This window comes from Phodopus roborovskii, unplaced genomic scaffold (genome assembly GCF_943737965.1).
Source record: "Phodopus roborovskii unplaced genomic scaffold, PHOROB, whole genome shotgun sequence".
NCBI classification, from domain to species: domain Eukaryota; kingdom Metazoa; phylum Chordata; class Mammalia; order Rodentia; family Cricetidae; genus Phodopus; species Phodopus roborovskii.
In genome coordinates this window covers 21,767,501-21,791,743 of record NW_026125295.1, presented here as the reverse complement: position 1 = coordinate 21,791,743, position 24,243 = coordinate 21,767,501, and the positions used below count along the sequence as shown (strand labels likewise).

Sequence of the window (24,243 nt, the reverse complement as noted above, 5' to 3'; positions counted from 1 at the left end):
ATCCTGTTTCCAGTGTTCTTTCAGAAGACACCCTTTCCTCTGAGACAAGAGGTCTCCTCTAGAAGGGTAAGACTTCCTTCAGAGTGACATTTTCAGGGAGATAACTAGAGTGTAGACTCTATTCCATTCAAGGAAGAGTCTTTTTCAGGTCCTGCCAACTTCAGACATGTGAGTGCATAGACCTATTACTGCCAGATTCTCATATTTTTCAAGAGAAAGGACCAAGCAAGATTTGTGGGTAAACTATCCCTCTTACCATATGCCTCTGTATCTTGGCATTAGCGCTATGATAATTCAACAAAGCACCTATGCCCTAAAGAACCTGGCTACCATGCCAGACAGTAGGATGGGTGCTGGCTTCTTTACTATAATGACAGCAATTTTGTGGGTTGCTGAGGCATTTTCTACTGTTTCCTGAGATTTCTGTGTGAGGCATAGGACAGGGAACATCTGTGATAAGCCTAAGCCAGGCCAAGTATGGAAGTAGGGCTCTGGGTTGAGGAGGTAAGGGAAACCACAGATATTGAAAACCACTCCCCTTCTTTTTAGTCAACAGTCATGGACCAGCAGCTCAGGGTGGCAGTGACCTAGGACCAATATCCTTTTCCTGTACTTAAACATAGGCTAACTATGGTCCCCACTGGTGTTGCCGGATTGTGTGCTGTGTTAACAGGAGACAGCTGCTCAGTGTTTGTGATTTTTCACCAAGAACAGATCTTGCACATGCTATGTACTCAACTCAAGACTCTCCTATGTTAAATGTTGAACTGAGGCCCAGGGGAAGAGAAACAAATACCTGAGCATTCCATGTATGGGAATCTTGGTCAGCTCAAGGGGAAGCTTCAGCTGTTGGCTAAGGGTTGACCTGGGTACATATCAAGTTTGCCTTAGCAAAGGAAGGCAACCGATTTATTCACGAGGAAAATGAGGCTAGTGGAAATCACACACACACAAATGCACACACAGGTACCTTCAGCTACTTTCTGTAATCTTTGAGGATTACAGCGAGAAGACAGCTGAGAAGCCAATATCCAGGAATGCTCAGTGTGAGCCCAGAAATACACACTCTGGATGGCCTAGCCCTGAGCAGAGCCTAGAGATATTTAGCTAACTTGGTACTCATTTACAACCCTGCTAGTTAGAGTTTATTTTTCCTACTTTACAGCTAAGAAAAATGAAGGTCAGAGAGGTTACAGTGACTTTCTCAGAGCTACAGAGTTTGGGAATGAGAAGTATGGATTTGTCCTTGATTTCAAAGCCTGGACATTTTGTTCTCAGCTAGAAGGAAGGAAGAGCAAAATTTCCTTTCAGAGGATGTAACTTATAGATATTACTTGTTCCTTGTCTCTGATCGCCTTTTCCCCCTTACACTTAAAAATTTGTGGTGAGATCCCTCTCTATACATCTATATATTATAAGGTTTGCTGTTTTACCCATTTTTAGTGGGAAATTCAGGACATTAAGTGTTCATATTGTCATGCAACCAACACTAGCATGCCTGGAAGTTGTTCACCATTCCCCAACTAAAAGTCTGTACTCATTAAGAGCAACTCCTTAGTCCCGATCTCTATGGACCCTGGCAACCACTCTCCTACTTTCTGTCTCTACAAATTTGACTGTTTTTTTTGATTATGTCTTATGTGGCAGTTTGAATGAAAATGACCCCCATGGGTCCATAGGGAATGGCACTATAGGAGGTGTGTGTGGCCTTGTTGAAATAGGTGTGGCCTTGTTGGAGGAAGTGTGCCAATAGGGGTGGGCTTTGAGGGTTTAGACGCTCAAGCCAGACCCAGTGTCACTTTCTATTCCTGCTGCCTGCCAATCTGAATATAGAGCTCTCAGCTCCCTCTCCAGCACCATGTCTGCCTGCACCCTGCCACACTTCCTGACATGATGACAACGAACCAAACTTCTGAACTGTAGGCCAGCCCCAATTCCTTTATAAGAGTTTCTGTGGTCAAGGTGTGTTGCAATAACTGTCACAGCAATAGGAACCCTAAGACACCCTGTAAGTAGAACCACATAACTCTTTCCTTTTCTGACTAGCTTGTTTACTTGCATATCTGTTAGTTTTTGCTCAATATAAGAAGGAGGAGGAGGCTTATTTTGGCTCCCAGTTCTGGAGATTTCAATAGGGGGCAGAGTGGTTTGCCCTCATTGTTGAGGCTTGTGGTAATACATCATAGCAGAGTGAAATCTTTCACCCCACAGCAGTAAAGCTGGAACTGGAGGGCCTCACTATCACATTCAAGGTCTCTACCAAATACCTTGAAGTCTGCCAGTTAGGTTCTATCTCTTAAATGCCCCACCAACTCTCAATAGTACCATGCTAGGGACCAAGGCTTTACCATATGGGTTCTGGGGGACACTTAACCAAACAGCAGTGACATTATTATGAATGGGGACTCCAGGAAGTGCTTGGGTCATGAGAGTAGAGCTCTCACAGCTGGGTTCTGTGCCCTAATAGAGGACTCTTCAGAGCATAGCTAGACCCTTCCACGGGTCTGTCAGGAAACAGGTGCTCAGCAAAAAGGGAATCTGCTCATGCCTTAATCTTAGACTTCCTAGCTTCCAGAAGCCAGAGGAATGAGTTCCTGATCAGTCTGTAGTATTTTTATTATAGCCTTCTAAATAGACAAAGATAAAGGTGATTCAGGTTATAGTATGTTATAACACATGCCGGTACTTCCTTCCTCTCTAAGGATAAATTATATTCCACTGGCTGTCAGCGGACACTTGGATTGTTTCCATATTTCGACCTTTGTGCATAATGCTATTATTTTATTTTACGTGTATGTCTGTAATGCCCAAATGTCAGAAAACAAGTTTCAGGAGTTGTTTCTTTCCTTCCACCATGTGAGTTACAGGAATTCAACTCAGGATATCAGACCTGCTGTGCCATCTTGTCAGCCTGATATTGCTATTTTAAACACTAGTGTCCCATTACTAAGGCAGCTATTACAAAAGATTGCATTTACTTGGGTAATGGCTCAGTCCATTAGCATCACAGAGGGGATGGTAGTTGAGAGAGCCATCCTGATCTGCAAGCAGAAAGAGAGACTGGGTCTGTCATGGGCTTTTTGAAACTTCAGAGCCCATACCCAAGTGACACACTTCCTCCAACAAGGCCACACCTCCCAATCCTTCTAATTCTTTCAAATAGTGCCACTCCCTGATGACATTCAAAGTATTCAAATGTATGAGCCTGTGGGAGTCATTCTAATTCAAGACATCGCAACATGATAATCGCCGGATCATATGGCGGACCCGAAGTAACTTCTCAGCGGAGTCATCATTTTGTTTTCCACAGCAGCAATACCATTTTCATCACAGAGAAATTTGAGTTTTTCCTCACCCTTGCCAGCACTTATATCCAGTACTTTCGTCCTTGCTGTCCCAAGATGCAGTGCTTGGCATAGTAAGGCTGTGATTGAGAGGAAAGCCCGAAGACACAACAAAACCTCCCAGAACTGAAGAGTAATGAGACCCAATGAGAAGGAGCAGGGCCCAAATTAGGAGAGAGAAAATAATTCCCTCCAGCTCCTGCCCCAGCTTTCTGGGTTCCGGATCATTGCCACTAAACACTCTGAAGTGTCTCCTAATGGGGACCTTGGCCAAAATCCTTCAGTTCATCGGGCTTGCAGAGATGCCTGCGGAGGGTAAGGGGCAGCAGCAGCTGTCCTGGTTTACCTTAGGACAGTGGCTGCTTCCTGCCATGGGTCAGATGTGGAAATGAAGGGAGGGCGACAAGAAAGTCCTGCTGCTCATCAAGGCCTGGGAACTTGGATGCTGGATTTTCTTAACAGAGTCAAAGAGGCATTCCCTCCTTTCCCCCATCCCCTACAGCTCTAAAAATAGCTGTTCCGGGGCGCTGGGGATAGGCTCCGCCTCTGCTGTGGGTGGGGTGGGAGGCACAGCAGACCCCGGGCCCTGAGCTACTGGTGTGGAGAGGCTTGCAGGATACTGGCATTTGGCTAGTAGTGTCCGCGTGGCTGGTAGCATCCTCTGGATGCACTGCAGGAGATGGGGTGAGTCTGGACCTGCGGGTGGGGTGAGTGAGGACGTGGCACCTCCCCCATACCTCTAGTCCCCAGCCCCTTCCCTGGTGATCTCCCCCCCCCCCCCCAGGGCGACCCAGGCCTCCCGGGAAAACTATGCCTGGAATCCAGCCGGGAGCCCCGGGAGGGAGCGTGGTTCCAGGCGGAGCTACTCGGCCTCTGCGCGCGCAGGTTAAACATTAGTGGCTGGGTCACTCAGCCAGAAACCGAGCTGCGTGGCCGAGGGTGCCTCACGAAGTCCTGCTCCCTGCGCCTCCATCCCAGCGGCCTCGGATTGTTCTGGCTTGAGGTACCCTGCCGGCGAAGGACTCCATGCTCCCGGGAGGCGCCGAACAGGATAGGATGACTGACACCCATCTCAACCCCCCTCCCCCCCCCGTTTTCTTCGGGAGGGTGGTCTTGGGAATGGAGTTTTTGAAAACAGTAAAGTGATCTGAGTTCTGAGACATCCGAGTTCTTAGAGAAGGCATTGGGGGTCGGTTTCTAGCGAGATGAATTTTGAAAAAAAACATTGGCATCTCTAGTTCCTCCGTTTCCGGTCCCGGGCTGAAATTTAGCAGGAGCACAGCATTAGCGATCAGAAGTGGGTGTGATTAGAAGTTCACGGGAGACTGTACACGGGAGAGTGTGGGAGGCAGGAGCAGAGGACAGGGCCTGGGTAGGAAGGACTGCCTTTACAAAGGATCTTGAAGGGCCCAGGGCCTGTGCTGCCCTGGCTATGTCTTCAGGAATTAGATGAGGCCTAGTGAAGTGTGAGATGTTCCAACCCTGCCTTCTCCATCTGCCTGTGAGTAAGTGCTGTGTCTCCTGAGAAAGATAGTTACTACCTCCTCGTCCTTCCCCAGGATGTGGTCTGGCAGGTGAAAACTAGCATCAAACTCCTGGGAAATCTCCCTGCTGTGACCTTAGATGCATGGCTCATGTTGGGAGCAGAACCTCTTGTGCAGCTGCGCTGCCGGTTCTGCCCTGGGAGCTGAACTTTTGTCAGAAGGTTGATTGTGTTACCCAGAAGACCAGGTGGAGAAGGGGAGTGTTGGCAGGCAGTTCGGAATGTCTCGTGGCCGCTTTGCAGAAAGGGGCAGTCGTGGCCAGCAAAGCTGACCAACCACTTGCCTCTCACCAGGCCTGGGAATTCTAGTGAGGGGTCTGGCCCAGACTAAAGGTGGAGAGGCCTGTTAGGAAGCACTTTAATAGACAAGAAACACTGGTACAGTCTATCTGTCAGTTTTCCTTCTGATGAGAAGCGGCTTCTGTTTGTTTTTGGCACTTCTGACTTGCCAGTCCTATTCCTCTTCTCTGAGGCATTGGTTAAGGTTCCACCTCCATTTTTAGAAAAAAAAAAAATCTTTGTGTGTGTGACAAAACTTCACAATAAGCTTTTATAAATATTTTTCTTAATTCTTTGAGAATTTCCTGCATGTATTCTGATCATACTCCCCCACTCTCTCCACCCTCACTTCCCTACCCACCTAATGTTGAGATCCCCCCTACAACCCTCAGTCCAGTTGTCTCACTACTCTTTTGAGTAGGACCTGCCCTGGAGTATAGTTGACTTGCCAGGGGTCACGTAAGTGCTCTTCTGGTACTGGCTTTAAAAAGTATCTCCTTGGAGCTGGAGTCGTAGTTTGGTGGTAGAGCTCATTCATAGTTAGCATGTGCAAGGCCCTGCCTTGCGTCCCCACCAGCACACCCACACCAACAAGCAGTCAAGAGGAAATCATTGTAAAGTTGTCGGGGCAGAGGGGGCCAGCCAGCTACTAGGGAGATCTTGGTGCCTCTGGGAGTGAATCTATCTTTTGCTGTTTGGAAGTTCTGAGAGTGGATGCAGCCCCTAGACTCCTTAATTTTTAAGAAAACGTTTATGTAGTAAAACAAGAAACTCTAAGCTCTAGACTGGGGTCTGTGGAAGTGTTCAGCGGTCCCAGATCCCTCCCATTTCCATCAGGGGCTCCAGCACTCCCTTGACTCTGGTGTGTGGAGAGCCTGTTTGCAAACTGTGGGAAGGTTTCCTTGGCAGCCATGACAATTAGCACTAATAACAAGCTCAGAGTTCCCCAGGGCAGGCGCCGGTGAAGTTAGCTTGGAAGCCAGGGCAAGTTTGTAAATGATTGCCCATGGCGCTTAGAAGCCTGGCACTTCCTGAACTTCCCTCTTGGTTTCATTTTTGAGGAAGAAAAAGACAGTGAGATGTGTAGATGCAATTTAAATGAAAAAAAGAATGGGATGTTTGGGCAATTTTGTGAATATTATTTTTGGCAGAAGAGTCACATGGCCTCCAGGATTTGTTTCCTCATGGAACCACTGACTTGGGAGGTAGTAAACACTCCCTCAGATCTTTCTTTCCTTCTTTCTTTTGGACATTGAGTGTGGAATTGCTGCAGGGGGTAATGAACATTGCCATAGTGGAGCGAACTTCAAACACTAGCATAAAGGTCCATGAGAGTAAAGTAGGACTGGGAAGTTTCTCTGAACCCCATCAAAACGTGTAGATACAGGTAACACAGCCTCAGATTTCCTAATGATGGTGAATCATCTCTCCCTTGTGTTTCTTTTCCCAGATGTGGGAAAACAGTCTGCTGATAATTCGGTCTGGAGCAGGCCCGAGTCCCTGCCCCTGGGGTGTGTGGTTTCTTGGTAACCAGCAACATTGTCATGTGGCTTTGTCTTCTGCCTGTCCTTGCCAGGAAGCAGGCTTTGGAGCTGAGGTACACTGAGGATTTCAGGTCTCCAGCAGTGACCCTGTCATGATTTGCTGCAAACCCTGGCAGCCCTTCCATTCTACTCAAGGAATCTCAGGTACTGTATTTCCACAATGAAAAACAGCCTGTTGTAGCGTCAGTATGGCACCCCTGCCATCATTGTTGGGAGGTCGGTTGGTGTAATTCAGGTTTAGGCGCTTGATAAATAACAGCTGCAGCCATCAGTTCACCATCTACATGAATTCCTACATTTCTAGCCTACCGTTTGAAGCCAGAGCCCCCCAGAATTTCTTCTAGAGTCATAAAAGGAGATAGGAGTGCTACTATTGGGGGTGCAGTAAAAGCCTCATGAACTCAGAGTTCTATGGAAGCAAGTGGGGTCTCCCTTCATGGTGTTTATGAAGTTTGCTTAGGAGTTTGTGAAAAGAAAGGTTTGAAGGCACTAGGAGAGCAAGCTGTGAAGCCCCATCTTGACAGCCACGCTGGCCACTGGGAGGACTCACTGATGGGCCTGAGCCCACCCACCGGAGCCATTAGTAGCCAATGGGATCAGTTTGTGACTGCGGGTGGACAGCAAGTCCAACACTTCACTGTGACCTCATTTCTCTGAGGTGAGTCCAAATGAAAGATGACTTACTCATTTGTCCTGTTGAGTCTAACTCTTGGTGGTCCTAGCCTCATTTCCCCCAGGACCCCCAAGAACACAGAATTGTGAGGCAAATAGTTTACGATTTTGGCAGTTTTGTTCAGTTTAATAGCCACCAGGAAACGGATCAGAGACTGAGATGCAATAGACGGAACAAGGCAGGACTAGACAGGAGTAAGGCAATGTGCAACCCCTGAAAATCTCAGACTTAGGGAGCAGGTGGGGAAGAAGGGCACAGCAATGCCTTGGTGTGGACCCCTTCTTGGATCATACCCTGGCACTTACCACTCTCTAGGGGAAGTTCTTCATATTTTTCTGTCTTTTGGAGAATAAATTCTGGAGCCCGACACTGTAATTAGGCAATTGTGGGAAAATCATGCCCTTCCTTATTCACTTTCTCAGTTTCTTCATCTGTGTAATGGGTTGCTGTGAGAATTACATGGGACAACGTATGTGAAACCTTAGGACTGTGGAGTTCAGAGATGTTAGCTTTCCCCTTTCATCTCCCCCCCCTCCCCCCAAACTTCTCATTCCTTCATAATGGCAGGAATCAGTGTCTGGAATCCCATCTATTCTGACTTTTGCAGGGCTTAGGAGTCATTTGCTGACACTGACCAGAATGAGTACTTAGTGCTCGGGGCGGGGGGGGGGGCGGGGAAGCAGAGAAGAGCCAGTAAATTTGGACTCTGGGCCCAGGAGGGATTTCTGGTAACAGTTATGAGGAGCAGAGCCTTGAGGCGTGTGTCCATCTTGAGCAAGGACAGAAGGCAGTGGCATAGGACAATCTATCCTGAGGGGCTGCAGAAACAGTGGCTGAGAGCTGTTTGGGTTTGTACCCAGCTTCTGGACCTTGGGCAGACGTTTTTTATTCTCCGTGACTCAGAATGTGATGGCAGCTCTTTAGGAATTGTTTTGCTTTGTTTTTAATACATTTATGTGAATGAGTGTTTAACTGCATATATGTATATGTACCACATACTTACCTAATGCCTGGAACTGGAGTTACAGACAGTTGTGAGTTGACTTGTAGATGCTGTGAATTGAACCTGGGTCCGCTGGGAAGAGCGGCCGGTCCTCTTAACTGCTGAGCCATTGCTCTAGTTCCTAGGAATTGTTTTGAGGAACACTCTCCCATTGCCATGATCCTCAGCAATCCACTACAGAGGGTGTCTTCCTTTACTGCTCTCTACTCTGATATTTGCTGGTGTGTGTGTGTGTGTGTGTGTGTGTGTGTGTGTGTGTGTATGAATGATGTAGAGGACAGGGCATGGCATGCACATGGAGGTCAGAAGAAAACTTAGACTCAATTCTCTCCCACATTTATGTGGGCCCTAGGGAACTAACTCAGGTAATCAGAATTATGAGGTATGTCCTTTACCTGATGAACCGACTGTCTTGTGTGCCCTTGGCTATTTGAGACAGGTTCTCTTGCTGACCCAGAGCTCACTGATTGGCTAGATTGTCTGGCCACTGAATTCCAGGGATCTGCCTGTGTTTGTCCCCTACCCAGTGCTAGGGTTACATGCACGTGCCGTCATGCTTGGCTTTTATGTGGAATACAAATGCAGGTCTTTATGCTTCTGGGGGCAGACACCTTACCAAGTAGGCTGGCTCCCAGCCCTGGTTCTGGGTTCTAACATGTTCTCAGGTTATGAACTGGGAGCTGGCCCAGGGAGTGGAGGGCTCTGAGAACCACAGCTTTACTGAGTCTCAGACACTGAGGCAGAGACTCGGTTTGTCATCATGCATGTGCTGAGGTGTCTGTCTTACCTGGTGTTTCATGTAGTTAATGCTACTTTCCTAGCACTGTTGGAACTTGGGTTTGGAATCTAAGCAGTTTGGAAGGGATCCAAAAGTCACAAGAGCCAGAAGGGACCCGAGCAAAGAAACTTGGGGGTAGCCCAAGGCTCAGTCAAGAGAAGAGTAGCTAAACTGGTAGGTATATGAACTCATCCTTAGGAGAATGCAGTAAGACATGGGCCGTAGTTAGGGGCATCTGCACTCTGCCTATCATTTGCTGAACAGGGAGGCTGGCAGGGGTGTTCAGAGAGACAGAGAGAGAGAGAGAAAGAGAGAGGAGAGAGAGCTGGTGATGGAGAGCTGTGGCCTTATCATTAGAGAGAGGAATATTGGCAAACACGGGAGGCCAAAGCTTAAATAGTTAAAGAGTGAGGTTCTCAGGCTTGGGAGGACCGGAAGCAGGTGTCCTGTTACCCTTGTGCATGTATAGCATGCCTGGTAACCTGCTGTTGCTCAGGGGCACGGCTTGTTGTGAGCAGTCGTCTCCGAGGCTCTGGTGGTGAGGCTGCAACTTGGAGCTAAGCATGGTGAGTACCATGTTACACAACCCCTGTTTTGCTTGCAAACTGACACATCAAATGGGATAGAAACATGCTGGTCTTCCGGTGAACATGGTGGGATGCTTATGCCGGATGGTGTTGCTTTTGGAAGAGTATCTGAGAAATGAAACTGAAAAGCTGGGCTCAGGGCATCCTGTGTCCAGTCTGAGGATCAATCAAAAAGCAAGAAGCCACACTGAACCCCAAGGCGGGTGCAGGGGTGTGGTTAATACAACATACACTACTCACAATGCTAGCTGCTGGGCTCAGCCCAAACAGGTATGCAGTGAGCAAGGGGAGATTTCGAATGAATACATTAGAGGCTTAAAGGTAAAGGGGTTAGCTTCTAGTCAAAGTAAAACTTCTAGAGGAGAGCCTTATCACAGTTGAATAGTTCAGGCCCACAAACTCCGGAGGCATATGACCATGTATCTGTAGTTCAGCTCTTGTTCCTCTCGTTGGCATTGGCATAATGGTACTGTATCTGAAGGGAGCAGGCAAAAGTACCTTGGCCTGAGTGCTGCCATTTTGGCTTCTGACTCCATTTTACCTGGAGGGTGAAATAAAGTTCAGGTTCCCAAGCCCCACGGGAGCTGAGAACTTTCCAGTGGTTGACCAACCTCCTCCCTAAACCATAGAAATAGTGGATATGCATCTTTAGCTCTCTAGAAACATTATAGCTGGTCCCAACAACAGAAAGAATAAATGAATCTGATTGGTTGGGCTAAAAGGCTTGCACATATGTTGGCTGACAATAATGGAACACACAAGGACGCCCCTCATCTTTGATTTCTGATTGGTGAAAATTGTAACTGTAACTTGGCAACACCTGTTTGTGATTTTTGTGATTATATTATTCTGCTCCTACTCAGGGCTGTCAGGAGAAACAAGACTCTGGAGTCCTGGTCCTGCAGCCCTGATGGATCAGTAGCCCGCTTATGTGGTGGTTGATTAAATCTTTGGAACCTATAAGTGTTGTCTCTCTCCTTCCTTGTGGCGCATAATGGGCTAGGTGTCAGCCATCTATTTGTAGATTCATGCTTAGAGATTGCATGAAATATGCTGGTGTTACCTCTGAGTTGCATCGCCCCCCCTCCCCATATTCCCTGGGAAGCAGGTAGAGCTTGCCTGGCCATTGCCACCGTCTTTTCCAGAGGAAGGCAGTTCAGAAAGGGACAGGGACTTTCCTAGAGCCCCTTCTCTGCCCATCTAGTCCCACTTGTTTTCTTTCATGAGTTTTGTGAACTTTTCTCATTGTTTTAACATATGCCTGACAAAAGCAATGGAAGGAAACATGGGTCTGTTCTGGCTTCCATTATAGTGGTGGGTGGGCATGGCAGTAGGGGTGTGAGGTAGCGAACTACCACTCCCGCAGATAGGAAGCAGAGAATGTTGCCTTATTCAGTCTGAGACTCCAGGCCAGGGGACAGACCCATATCCAGGGTGGGGCTTCTTCCCAAGGTTAAGACTCTTTAGAAACACCCGATAGACAAGCTGAGAGGTGTGTCTCCTAGGTAACTCTAAACCCAGTCAAGTTGACAAAGATAAACTCAGACACTTTTCTTGGATTGCATTTCAATAACTGGATCACACAGGCTGGAAAGAATTTGATAAATAGGGAAGTGTGTACCTTTTCTCATCTTAGTTTGCAAGGGATACACACACACACACACACACACACACACACACACACACACACTTCCCTATTTATATAAATAAAATTAATAGGTGATGGTGGGAAGAACTTTGAATAGCATAGAGAGATGGAAACTAAAAATTTAAAAATCTTGCAGCCACTTTCACTTCCTACAGGCAGTAGGAAGGCACTCCAATAGCTTTTGGCTCTTTTAGGAAAATCTGTGCTTATGAAATCAGGCATGTAAATGAATCACATGACTAACGGGTGTGCATGTTTTACATAATCAGAACAGGTATACATCACTGCAGTGAACACTTTGTGAGTCTCATCTGTCTGTCTGACCACCTGCTGTCATCCATCTATCCATTTATTTATCCCACGGTCTCATTGCTCTCATAGTCAACCATTCCAACCATCTCTATCTTTGTAATTTTTAAGCTATTATTAAATGCGATTGTATTAAGTGTGTATATGTGTGCATATGATGTCATTATTCCCTATTGGTATAAAAACTGTCTTGCCTTTATAAGTAGCAACAGAGTATTTGGTTGTGTAGAAGTATCAATCAATTGTATCAATTATATCCCATATTGTACTTTGCACCCCCTTCTCTTTTTCTGTGATTTTTTTTTTTTTTTTTTTTTTTTTTTTTTTTGAGACAGGGTTTCTATGTTTAGCTTTGATTTGTAGTCCAGGCTGGCCTCAAACACACAGCTCCACCTGCCTCTGCCTCCTGAGTGCTGGGATTAAAAGCACTCACCACCACCACCTGCTGTACTTTACTTTCTTATATATTTTCTTGTGCATTACTTTTATAACTAATATTGCAATGACAATTTTTCCATAGGCATCTTTGTGCAGATGAGTTTGTTTATAGGGTAAATTATAATTCACTTTTTTATGAAGAATCTTGTGTGTATGTGTGTGTGTGTGTGTGTGTGTGTGTGTGTGCGCACGCGCGCGTGTGCTGGTGATTAAACTCAAGGCTTTGCGCATGCAAGGCAAGTCTCTACCACTGAGCTACAGTCCCAGGCTTCTGCCCCTCTTGATTATTATCATTATTATTATTATTATTATTTGATAGTTACTCAGGCTGGTCTTTAACTTACTCTGTAGTATAGGCAGGTCTTGAACTCATAATTCTCCTGACTCAACCTCCTAAGTATCTGGGATTATAAGTCCTCATGTACCAGGCCTGTCTCTCTTCAGTGCTGGAGATCAAATCCAGGGTTTTATGAATGCTAGGCAGATACTTTACTACCGAACTGCATTCCAGCCAAATAATAATAATAATGATGATGATGTTAATAATAATAACAATAATATTTCTCTTCCTTTTCCTTCTTGGTTTATTGAGGCAGGGTTTCCCTGTATAGCCCTGGCTGTCCTGGAACTCCCTCCATAGAGCAGGCTGGCCTCATACAGATCCACCAGCCTCTGTCTCCCAAGTGCTGGGATTTAAGGAGTGTGCCACCATCACCTGGCTTAATTGTTAGTAGTATATTAATTTTAAATTCCCACTGATATTGTCAAAGTACTGTTCAAAGACAGAAATTACATGCCTCCTATTTTAGTTTGGGTTTCTACTGCTGTAGTAAAACACCATAATCAAAACAACTTGTGGAGAAAAGAGTTTATTTCAGGTTATAATACTCAGGTTACATGCCATTATGAAGAGCATGTCACTAAATGAAGTCAGTTCCTCGAGGCAGGAACTAGAGCGGAGGCCATGGAGGGATGCTGCTTACTGGCTTGCTCAGTTTGTTTTCTTGTACACTCCAGGACCACATGCCCATCCACAGTGGGTTGGACCCTTCCACATCAATCATCAATTAAGAAAACTCCCCACATGCTTGCCTACAGCCCATTCTTATGGAGACATTTTCTCAGTTGTGTTTCCTAACTCTAGATGATTGTAGCTTGTGGCAACATGAGAAAAAGCTGGCAAGCATATCTACCAAGAGCACAGGAAATAGAATCCCAGTCTTTTGGGAAACAAAGAAACAAACAAACAAAAAACAGCAAAGCTCTTTTCTCTGATCTGTTAATGGGCTTGGAGTGAAGTTCAATGTTAAAGCATTGGACTGGCATGCCTAAGGCCCTGTGTGTAAAAAATAAAAATAAAGCAGCAAATAAACAAACAGGCCCATCATAGACTGAGCACATAGCGGCTTTCCTATGGACATTATTTCACTTGCAATCCACCAGAAAGAACTTAGTCACATGATCGTACTTTACTGCAGGAGAAACTGGGAAATGTTGTCCAGGCATGCTCTACTAGAATGCTGTATGGCACTGTTGTGCTCATTAGGTGGCTCTGCCATTCTGGGAGAGTTGTTGAACTGTATCCCAAGTAACTGTAGCATTGCAGAAAAACCCACTTGCACACTTAACAAAATTCGTTGTCAGGCACTGCTGCAGTGGGTCTGTAGAGAGTTCCTGAGGACCCCACCATGTGCCAGGCACTAGGCAGAGTGTGTCACCAGCCTCCTTCCTCACCACAGTCCTTCCAAGTGGGTTTCCTACTCCCACATTGACACAGGAGGTTTAAGAGGAAGAGACTTGCCCATGGCAGAGGATTCAGATACATGTCTGTGCAGTGGAAGGCCTATCTATCCTTCCTACAGCGTTGCCATGTCAACACAGTCAGGGCATCGTACCGAGTAGCTCTTACGCAGACAACTCACTGTGCTCCACTTTAAGGTTTTGCTGAGCAGGTATAAGGAAGATACAGCTATTCAAACTTGTGTGACTTGGACTCTTCCATTTTCCAGGTCCTCTTCCAGCTCCTTGGCCAGTGGCCTTGGTGGCACTCTACCTCCGTGGTCAGCCCAGAGCCTCTCCTGCCCATGCAGTATCCAGCAGCCACTGTTGAGGGCCTTAGTGGCCCGCTGTCCGGGTCTTACACGCTCCCCACCTTCAAGTTCCAGCCTCGTCGTGAGAGCATAGACTGGAGGCGCATCAGCGCTGTAGACGTGGACCGTGTGGCTCGGGAGCTGGACGTCGCTACTCTGCAGGAGAACATTGCTGGTGTCACCTTCTGTAATTTGGATCGAGAGGTGTGCACCCACTGCAGGCAGCCCGTGGACCCAGTGCTGCTCAAGGTGCTGCGCCTGGCACAGCTCATCATCGAGTATCTGCTTCACTGTCAGGACTGCCTGAGTACCAGTGTGGCGCAGCTGGAAACACGGCTGCAGGCCAGCCTGGGCCAGCAGCAGCGTGGCCAGCAGGAGCTGGGGCGCCAGGCTGATGAGCTCAAGGGTGTTCGGGAGGAGAGCCGGCGCCGGCGAAAGATGATCAGCACCCTACAGCAGCTGCTTCTGCAGACGGGTGCCCACAGCTACCACACGGTGAGGATTCTTTGCCGAGGGGAACCTAAGCTGTGCACCTTAGGTATCAGGACAGATTATTGGCACTGCCTTGGGCCATGAGACTACTGGAGGCCATTGTCACCAGTTATGAGCAGGTTTTAGAGATGACATTCTGACAGTCTGAGGATTCTTATTGGGTTCTATGCTATATACGTGTAGAATGGGCATGGAGAGATGAGTGTACAGGGTTATGTATACAGAGTACTCTAGTGCATGGAGAAGATGCGTGTGTAGTGTGTGAAGGTGTGACTATATGAGGTTTGTATCTGTGCATGTGGGCGTGTTCAATATGTATATGCAAGTGATTGAAGTACCACTGTGATGTCTGTGTCTGTAGAATATGTGTTGTATAACGTTTACTTGTACTGACTTACCATGGTGGACGCAGCAGAGAAGTCTAATATAAAGATATATTTATGATGTGTGTCTGTGTGTCTTTGAGGGGGGATGTAAATGTCTGTCTTGTATGTAGAGGCTACATGTAAGGATGTATATGTGAATGAATGAAGGATATGTAGTATATGTGTCTAAGGATATATGTATGGAAAGTAGATGTGTTTGTACGTGTACGGGGATGGAGAGTTTGAATGTAAGTAGTATGTGCTGTGTAAAGGCATGTGTGTGTGCATGGAAGCATGTGAATGTTGACTACTAAGTGTGTGGCAAGGCATAGTGGAGGCAGGTTTATTTTAGAAAACCTATTTCATAATTCATAAACAGCTCAGCACTTGTGCGTTTGAATCCACTGCACCAGAAACACAGGTTGAGACAGTAACCCTGGCCATGGGCAGGCTCTAGAATGTGGTTACAGGTCTTGAGATTTTCAGGAGATTCATAGTTTGGGGGCAAGGCTGTTAGTGTGGGGTGGGGCGATAAGATGTCCCACCTACTTCACATTCCCCTTACAATAGAGGTTTATTTTTGTTGAGTCTCCGGTGGGCAGAATGTGTCAGTGCAGACTCTGTCCATTGTGAATGTACTGTTCAGTGACAGAATCTGCCTGACTGTGCTGCCTCCTGAGTACTCCAATTAAAGGGGTGTGTCTCCAGGACTTAAACAGAGTCACCTCTTAGAAATTGCATATACCATTTCTGCTTACATGTAATGACTAGAATATAGTGACATGGTCACACTCAGTTATAAGAGAGGGCTGGGACATATGGTGGTTATTCACTGGTCTTGTATTCTACTAAAAACCAGCGTTCCTATTTCCCTTCCCTTCCCATCATTCTTTATTTATGCGGTGATGGGAATTGAACCCAGGGTCTCCCATACTCCCAACCCTTCAAGTTATTTCTATTTCTGAAGCAGCCCTTGGCTCTGGGGAGACAGATTTTCAATACAGGGAAATCCCATGCTATCTGGGGGATCTAACCCAGCTTTTCAAATTGCTTTTCTTCTGTGTAGTGCCATTTGTGTGATAAGACGTTCATGAATGCCACCTTTCTCCGGGGCCACATCCAGCGCAGGCATGCAGGCACGGCAGAAGTCGGTGAGTCCGGGCAGCATCTGGGAGCTGCTGCGCTAGGGTTCGGTGAGTGGGGCACAGACACATGAACTACTCTTAGAGCCGCTTAGAGAGTCCATGTGGAGCTCAGAACAGTCTTGTCTGTGTAGGGAGCAAGAGGAACCAGACACATAGGCTTAGTTGTAGCTTTTTCCTTTCCATGACACTGGTCAGCATTTTGCCTCTGAAATTTTGTGCCCTTCTCTGTGGCTGGAGCAGGCAGTGGCTCTGAGTGGCCTTTAGTCTCCCTGCCTCCTCGGAAGCTCTCTGAGGCTGGCTGTGAGCATAAATGGGGCAAATGAGCAGTCAGACCAGTTCTTTGGCTGTTAGGTGTATTGTGCTTATCACCACTTAAGCACTTGATTTAATTTTGCCATTTCAAGTTCCAAAAGGAGCAGCAAGACTTTGTGCTGTCCTCATAAAGTGAGTGCAACAGTACACAATAAAATAAACATAATGGAATATAAAACATCACTCAGGAAAGCACTGTTATTTCCCATCACTGCAATTCCCTTAAAAATAAAAAAGATTTTTAGAATTGAATATAGGAATATAGGACTTGCTTGTATGAGTGAAGTTCTAGGTTCAGGCCTTAGACAGACACACACGCACACGCACACACACATACAGAGCTTAAAGTGGTATCATTTAACTATGCACTTAGTTCAACATTGGGGATTATTTAAGGAAAAAGTCTATGTCTTAAATACTAGTTTCTTGTAAAAATATGTTTTGGATATGGAAACTTAACTACATGATGATACATAGGAAAAGAAAAATAAAAACAATGGGCATTATCATTGGCAGTTATTATTTTGATTTTTTTTTATTTTATATAACCAAGTCCATTTAAATGAATACAAACATTTATAGACAATATTCGGGAATTTGGGCATTGTTCTTTCCAAACTACTTCCTGCTGGTAAGGGGCGCTGTCATGGGGAATTTGAAGAAGATTCAGAAATCCTGGCTGTAGTCTGTCAGGCTGCTTTGTCCAGCTGTTTTGAATGTAGGATCACCTGGTACTCTGTTTCAGGTGGTCTGGCTTGATCAAACCACATTAGTCTGGAAGGAATCCACATCTTTTCATTTTCTGTGGAAACAAAAATAGAAATCCTTTTCCCCAGTAACTTATCCTTGAACTTAAATTTTGGAGTCAAAGCATTTTTTTTTAATTTAATTTATTATTTTATATGTCGATCCCAGTTCCCTCTCCTTCCCTCCCTTCCTCCCTCCCTGCCAACCTCCCTCACTCCCTCCCTTCCTCCCTCTCTCCTTTCCTCCCTTTTACCCTCTCTGCCCTCTCACATGCACCCTAACCACCATCCCCTCCCATCCCCCCACCCCAATTCCATATGTAGGGGAATGTCATCCAGTAGGGGTCACATAGGTCTGACAGGTCATGTGAAGTAGGGACTAGGGCTTCTCTCCTGTCTCTAGATTAAGGCAGTTATCCCTCCATGGCAGATGTGTCTCAAAGTCCTTTTGTGCATCAGGGATACATCCTGGCTCCACTGTCTGAGGTCTCTTAGACTGCTCAGTCCTTCTGGCTGAGATCCATATTCAGGGGGGCCTGAGTCAGTCCCATGCTGGCTTCCCAGCTATTAGTCTGGTGGCCCGTTAGCTACTCCTTGTTCAGATAAGCTGCCTCTATGTGTTTCTGCCACATGGTCTTGTCTTCTCCCTCTGCATCTGAGTTCTACTTCGACTCAGTGTTTATTTATGGGTGTTTGCTCCTGTTTCCAACAGGCATTAGTTGAGGGATCCATGGATAAGTTAGTTGTTGATCTCACTCTCCGGGAAGGGCATTTATGGTAGCCTTTCCACGGAAGCTCAAATTGTTAGTTGGCAGCAGTCTTGTAGTTCTCTAGACCTTTCTTTGTGTTCAATTTTATCTTCAAACCAATATTGGCTCCCTATTTTATGCTCTCTCTCTCTCTCTCTCTCTCTCTCTCTCTCTCTCTCTCTCTCTCTCTTTCTCTCTCTCTCTCTCTCTCTCTTTCTCTCTCTCCTCTCTCTCTCTCTTTCTCTCTCTCCTCTCTCTCTCTCTCTCTTTCCTGTCTTCTATTCCTAACCAGACTAAATCTTCCTGGTCGCACATGTTTTCCTTTCCTCCCCCTCATTTTCTCCTACTTCTCTCTCCATTCGCTGCCCCCCCCCCACTTCCCCTGAGCTCTGGGGGACTTGTCCATTACCAGTTCTGTGAGGGACTTTATATGAATCTCTTAGAATATACCTTGTATCTTAGTTCCTCTGGTGGTGTGAATTATAGGCTGGTGATCCTTTGATCTAGGTCTAAAATCCATATATGAGTGAGTACATACTGTGTTCCTCTTTTTGTGACTGGGTTACCTCATTCAGGATGGTTTCTTCAAGTGCCATCCACTTGCCTGCGAATTTCAAGATACCATTATTTTTTTCTGCAGAGTAGTATTCCATTATGTAGATGTGCCACATCTTCATTAACCATTCTTCAATTGAGGGGCATGTAGGTTGCTTCCAGGTTCTTGCTATTACAAATAGTGCTGCTATGAACATAGTTGAACAGATGTCTTTGTTGCATGGATGTGAATCCTTTGGGTATATGCCTAAGAGGGGGATTGCCCGGTCCTGTGGTAAACTAATTCCCATTTTCCTCAGGAACTGCCATACTGATCTCCAAAATGGCTGTATGAGTTTGCACTCCCACCAGCAGTGGAGGAGTGTTCCACTTTCTCCACATCCTCTCCAACATAAGTCATCACTGGTGTTTCTAATTTTAGCCATCTGGCAGGGGTAAGATGGTATCTCAAAGTTGTTTTGATTTGCATTTCCCTGATAGCTAGGGATGTGGAACATTTTCTTAAGTGTCTTTCAGCCTTTTTGATTTCCTCTATTGAGAATTCTTTCTTCAGTTCTGTACCCCATTTTTTAATAGGGTTATTTGGTGTTGTGTTGACTAGTTTCTTGAGTTCTTTGTATATTTTGGAGATCAGCCCTTTGTCGGATATAGGATTGGTGAAAATCTTTTCCCAGTCTGTGGGCTGCCGTTTGGTCTTGTCCACTGTGTCCTTTGCCTTACAGAAGCTTCTAAGTTTGAAGAGGTCCCATTATTAATTGTTTCTCTCAGTGTCTGTGCCCCTGGAGTTATGTTTAGGAAGTGGTCTCCTATACCAATTTGTTCAAGGGTACCTCCTACTTTCTCTTCTAAGAGGTTCAATGTGGCTGGATTGATGTTGAGGTCTTTGATCCATTTAGACTTGAGTTTTGTGCATGGCGACAGACATGGGTCTATCTGCAGTCTTCTACACACCCTCATCCAATTGTGCCAGCACCATTTGTTGAAGATGATGTCCTCGCCCCATTGTATAATTTTAGCTGTTTTGTCGAAAATCAGGTGTTCATAGGTGTGTGGGTTAATATCAGGATTTTCAATTCAATTCCATTGGTCTACCTGTCTATTTTTATGCTGTTTTCAGAACTGTAGCTCTGTAGTAGAGTTTAAAGTCAGGAATGGTGATGCCTCCTGAAGTTCTTTTATTGTATAGGGTTGTTTTGGCTATCCTGGGTCTTTTGTTTTTCCATATAAAGTTGATTATTATCCTTTCAAGGTCGGTTAAGAATTGTGGGATTTTAATGGGGATTGCATTGAATCTGCAGATTGCTTTTGGCAAGATTGCCATTTTTACTATGTTTATCCTACCTATCCAAGAGCATGGGAGATCTTTCCATTTCCTGGTATCTTCTTTAATTTCTTTCTTTAGAGCCACAAAGTTCTTATTATGTAGGTCTTTTACTTGTTTGGTAAGCGTTACACGAAGATACTTTATGTTGCTTGTGGCTATTGTAAAGGGTGATGTTTCTCTGATTTCTTTCTCTGTCTCTTTGTCGTCTGAAAAAAGTAGGGCTACTGATTTTTTTTTTTGAGTTTATCTTGTATGCTGCTAGTTTGCTGAACGTGTTTATCAGCTGTAGGAGTTCCCTGGTAGAGTTTATTGGGTCACTTATGTAAACTATCATATCATCTGCAAATAGAGACAAATAGACAAATAGAGATGCAGCCTACTTGGTCATGGTGGATGATTTCTCTGATGTATTCTTGAATTCGGTTTGCCAGTATTTTATTGAGTATTTTTGCATTGATGTTCATCAGGGATATTGGTCTGTAGTTTTCTTTCTTAGTTGTGTCTTTGTGAGGCTTGGGTACCAAGGTTATTGTGGCCTCATAAAAAGAGTTTGGCAATGAACCTTCTGCTTCTATCTTATGGAACAGTTTGAGGAATAGTGGTATTAGTTCTTCCTTGAATGTCTGGTAGAATTCTGCATTGAATCCATCTGGCCCTGGACTTTTTTTGGTTGGAAGGCTTTCGATGACTGCTTCTATTTCATTGCGGGTTATAGGTCTGTTTAAGTTGTTTGTCTGTTCTTGATTTAATTTTGGTAAGTGATAGTTATCCAGAAATTTGACCATTTCCTTTGAATTTTCAATTTTTGTGGAATACAGATTTTCAAAGTATGACCTGAAAAATTGTCTGGATTTCCTCTCTGTCTGTTGTTATGTTCCCCTTTTCGTTTCTGATTTTGTTAATTTGCATGTTCTCTCTCTGCTTTTTCGTTAATTTGGATAAAGGTTTGTCTATCTTGTTGATTTTCTCAAAAAACCAACTCTTCGTTGCATTGATTTTTTGTATTGTTTTCCTGGTTTCTATTTTGTTAATTTCAGCCCTCAAGTTGATTATTTCCTGGCGTCTACTCCTACAGGGTGAATTCGCTTCTCTCTTTTCTAAGGCTTTCAGTTGCGCTGTTAATTCTCTTATGTGACTATCCTCTATTTTCTTCATATGGACACTTAGTGCAATGAACTTCCCTCGCAGCACTGCTTTCAAGGTGTCCCATAAGTTCGGGTGTGTTGTGTCCTCATTCTCATTGAATATTAGAAAGTCCTTAATTTCTTTCTTTCTTCTTTGACCCAGGTGTAGTGCACATTGTTCAGTTTCCATGAGTTTGCAGGTTTTCTGCTATTTGTGTTGTTGTTGAATTCCAATTTTAAAGCATGGTGGTCCGATAAGATACAGGGGACTATTCCTATTCTCTTGTATCTGTTGAGGTTTGTTATGTCACCTAGTATGTGGTAGATTTTAGAGAAGGTTCCATGTGGAGCAGAGAAGAAGGTATATTCTTTTGTCTTTGGATGGAATGTTCTATAGATGTCTGTTAACCCTAGTTGAGACATAACTTATGTTAATTCTTTTGTTTCTTTGTTGAGTTTCTGATTTGTGGTCCTGTCTAGTGTTGAGAGTGGTGTATTAAAGTCTCCCACTATAAGTGTGTGAGGTTTTATATGAGCTTTGAGTTTTAGTAGTGTCTCTTTTACGAATGTGGGTGACTTTGTATTAGGGGCATAGATGTTCAGAACTGAGACTTTGTGTTGATGGATTTCTCCTGCGATGAATATGAAATGACCGTCTTCATCTCTTTTGACTAATTTTGGTTTGAGTCTAACTTGTTAGATATTAGGATAGCTATGCCTGCTTGCTTCTTATTTCCAGTTGATTGGAATATCTTTTCCCAACCCTTTACCCTGAGGTAATGTCTATCTTTGAAGCTTAGATGTGTTTCTTGTATGCAGCAGAAGGATGGATTCTGTCTTCGTATCCATTCTGTGTCTTTTTATAGGTGAGTTAAGACCATTAATGTTGTGGGTAAGTAAGGACTATTGATTGTTGATGCTTGTTTGATTTAGGTTTCTTGTTGGCAGTGGTATTGTGAATATATTAGTTCTGCTTTACCCTTGGTTTCTGGTGTAGTTGGATTATCTGTTGCCTACATTTTTGTGGGCGTAGTTACCTTCCTTGGGTTGGAGTTTTCCTTCCAATGCTTTCTGTAGGGCTGGATTTGTAGATACGTATTGGGAAAATCTGGTTTTGTCATTAAATATCTTGTTTTCTCCATCTATAGTGATTGAGAGTTTTGCTGGATATAGTAGCCTAGGCTGGTGTCCGTGTTCTCTTAATACTTTTAGAACATCTATCCAGGACCTTCTGGCTTTGAGGGTTTCCATGGAGAAGTCAGGTGTAATTTTGATAGGTCTGCCTTTATATGTTACCTGTCCTTTTACCTTCGCTGCTCTTAATATTCTTTCTTTATTCGTATGCTAGATGTTTTGATTATTATATGTCGAGGGGGTCTTTTTTCTTTGGTCCAGCCTATTTGGTGTTCGGTATGCTTCTTGTACTTTCATGGGCATGTCCTTCTTCAGATTTGGAAAGTTTTCCTCGATGATTTTGTTGAATATGTTTTCAGCACCTTTGAGCTGGGCTTTCTCACCTTCGTCTATGCCTATTATTCTTAGGTTTGGCCTTTTCATGGTGTCCCACATTTCCTGGATGTTTTGTGTTAAGGATTTGTTGGATTTATGATTTTCTTTGGTCGATGAATCTATTTCTTCTAGTTTATCTTCTGCGCCTGAGATTCTCTCTTCCATCTCTTGAATTCTGTTGGTTATGCTTGTGTCTGTAGTTGCCGATTTTTTGCCCAGTTTTTCTATTTCCAGCATTCCTTTGGTTTGTGTTGCCTTTATTTTCTCTATTTCAGTTTTCAAGTCTTGAACTGTTTCCTTCACCTGCTTAATTGTTTTTTCTTGGCTTTCTGTACTTTCCTTAAGGAATTTGTTCATTTCTTCCAGTTTTTTGTTTGTTTTTTCCTCCGTTTCTTTAAGGGATTTTCTCACATCTTCTTTGAGGGCCTCTATCATTTTTATGATGGGAATTTTTAAGTTGTTCCCTTCTGCTTCCTCTGCTTTGTTGTTGTGTTCCATTCTAGTTGGTGTAGATTCCCTAGATTCTGGTGGTGTCATGCTTGTCTTTCTGTTGTTAGGTGTTTTCTTGTATTGCCTTCTCCCCATAGCTTCTTCCAGTAGGTGTTGGTGGGCTCTCCCCTTCTCTCTATGGTACTTCCCCGGTGGGCTTATGTGGGTCTGAGATTCAATATCTGTAGCTGTGTGTGGTCCAAGCTCTCTAGGAGGTTTCCGAAGACAGGAACCCAGGAATGGGGTCAAGGATGAGGGTCCAGTAGAAGATGCCAGCAGGAACTCACAGTGGTCCCGCAGAGATAGGCGGATCTCTGGGAGGGGCCGGGGACTCCAGCAGAGGGCTGGAGGTGGGGGTCAGAGACCAAGCAGGTGGAAATTATGTGTGGTCCCGCCTGGAAAGTCAGGTTTCCTTTGTTCAGAGTTGCTCTGAGAAGTCTCCGAAGTAGGGTGGACTGTTGGCTCCACCTTCTGTCCCAGTGCTCAACCAGAGCGGCAGGATAGGGTAGGGCACAGGGTAGGGGGGGTAGGCACAGGATGGGTGGGGGTGTATCAGAGCTCCAAGGGTGCTCTAGATGGGGACTGGAGACAGGAGGAGCAGGATCAGGGGCCAACCCAGGGAGTTCGGGCGGGGGGGGGGGTTGTAGGGGACAGGCTGCCCCAATTGGGCCCAGACTCACCTCTGGCCAATAGCTGGCGGAAGAGGACAGGGGCTGAGCTGAAACTTGGAAAAGTTTTGCAGGATAGTCGGATCTCACTGGAAGCTGGAACTCTCCAGCTGAGGCCTCTTTCTTTGGCAGAGGCCCGGATTTGGGGGTCAAGGATCTTGCCTGCAGAAACTCAGAGTGGGCCCGCAGAGAGAGGTGGATCTCTGGGATGGGCCCGGGGCTCCAGCAGAGGACTGGAGGTGGGGTCAGAGACCAAGCAGGTGGAAATTATGGGTGGTCCTGCCTGGATAGGCAGGTCTCCTTTGTCTATTTTGATGTATTTTTATGCATATATTTGCAAGCATATAAAAATCCCTTTGAGAATATACTACTTTTTTTTTTTTTTTTGAGGCAGGTTTTCTCTGTGTAGCCTTGGCTGTCCTGGAACTTGCTCTGTAGACTGGGCTGGCTTCAAACACACAGAGATTCACCTGCTTCTGCCTCACAAGTGCTGGGATGAAAGGCGTCACCACCACTGCTTGGCTTTTGT

At 45.2% G+C, this 24,243-nt stretch overlaps 1 protein-coding gene across 1 annotated transcript in view; it reads left to right on the top strand.

Annotated features, from left to right (window-relative positions):
• The first annotated feature begins 3,865 nt into the window (after window positions 1–3,865).
• Dzip1l (DAZ interacting zinc finger protein 1 like) overlaps window positions 3,866–24,243 on the top strand; it is a 45,177-nt gene continuing 24,799 nt past the window's right edge. Inside the window, exons 1-4 of the mRNA XM_051206387.1 lie at window positions 3,866–4,028; window positions 6,743–6,854; window positions 14,156–14,731; window positions 16,160–16,244. Of these exons, the coding sequence (XP_051062344.1) occupies window positions 14,231–14,731; window positions 16,160–16,244 (586 nt within the window). The 5' untranslated portion in view covers window positions 3,866–4,028; window positions 6,743–6,854; window positions 14,156–14,230. The remainder of the gene's footprint in view (window positions 4,029–6,742; window positions 6,855–14,155; window positions 14,732–16,159; window positions 16,245–24,243) is intronic.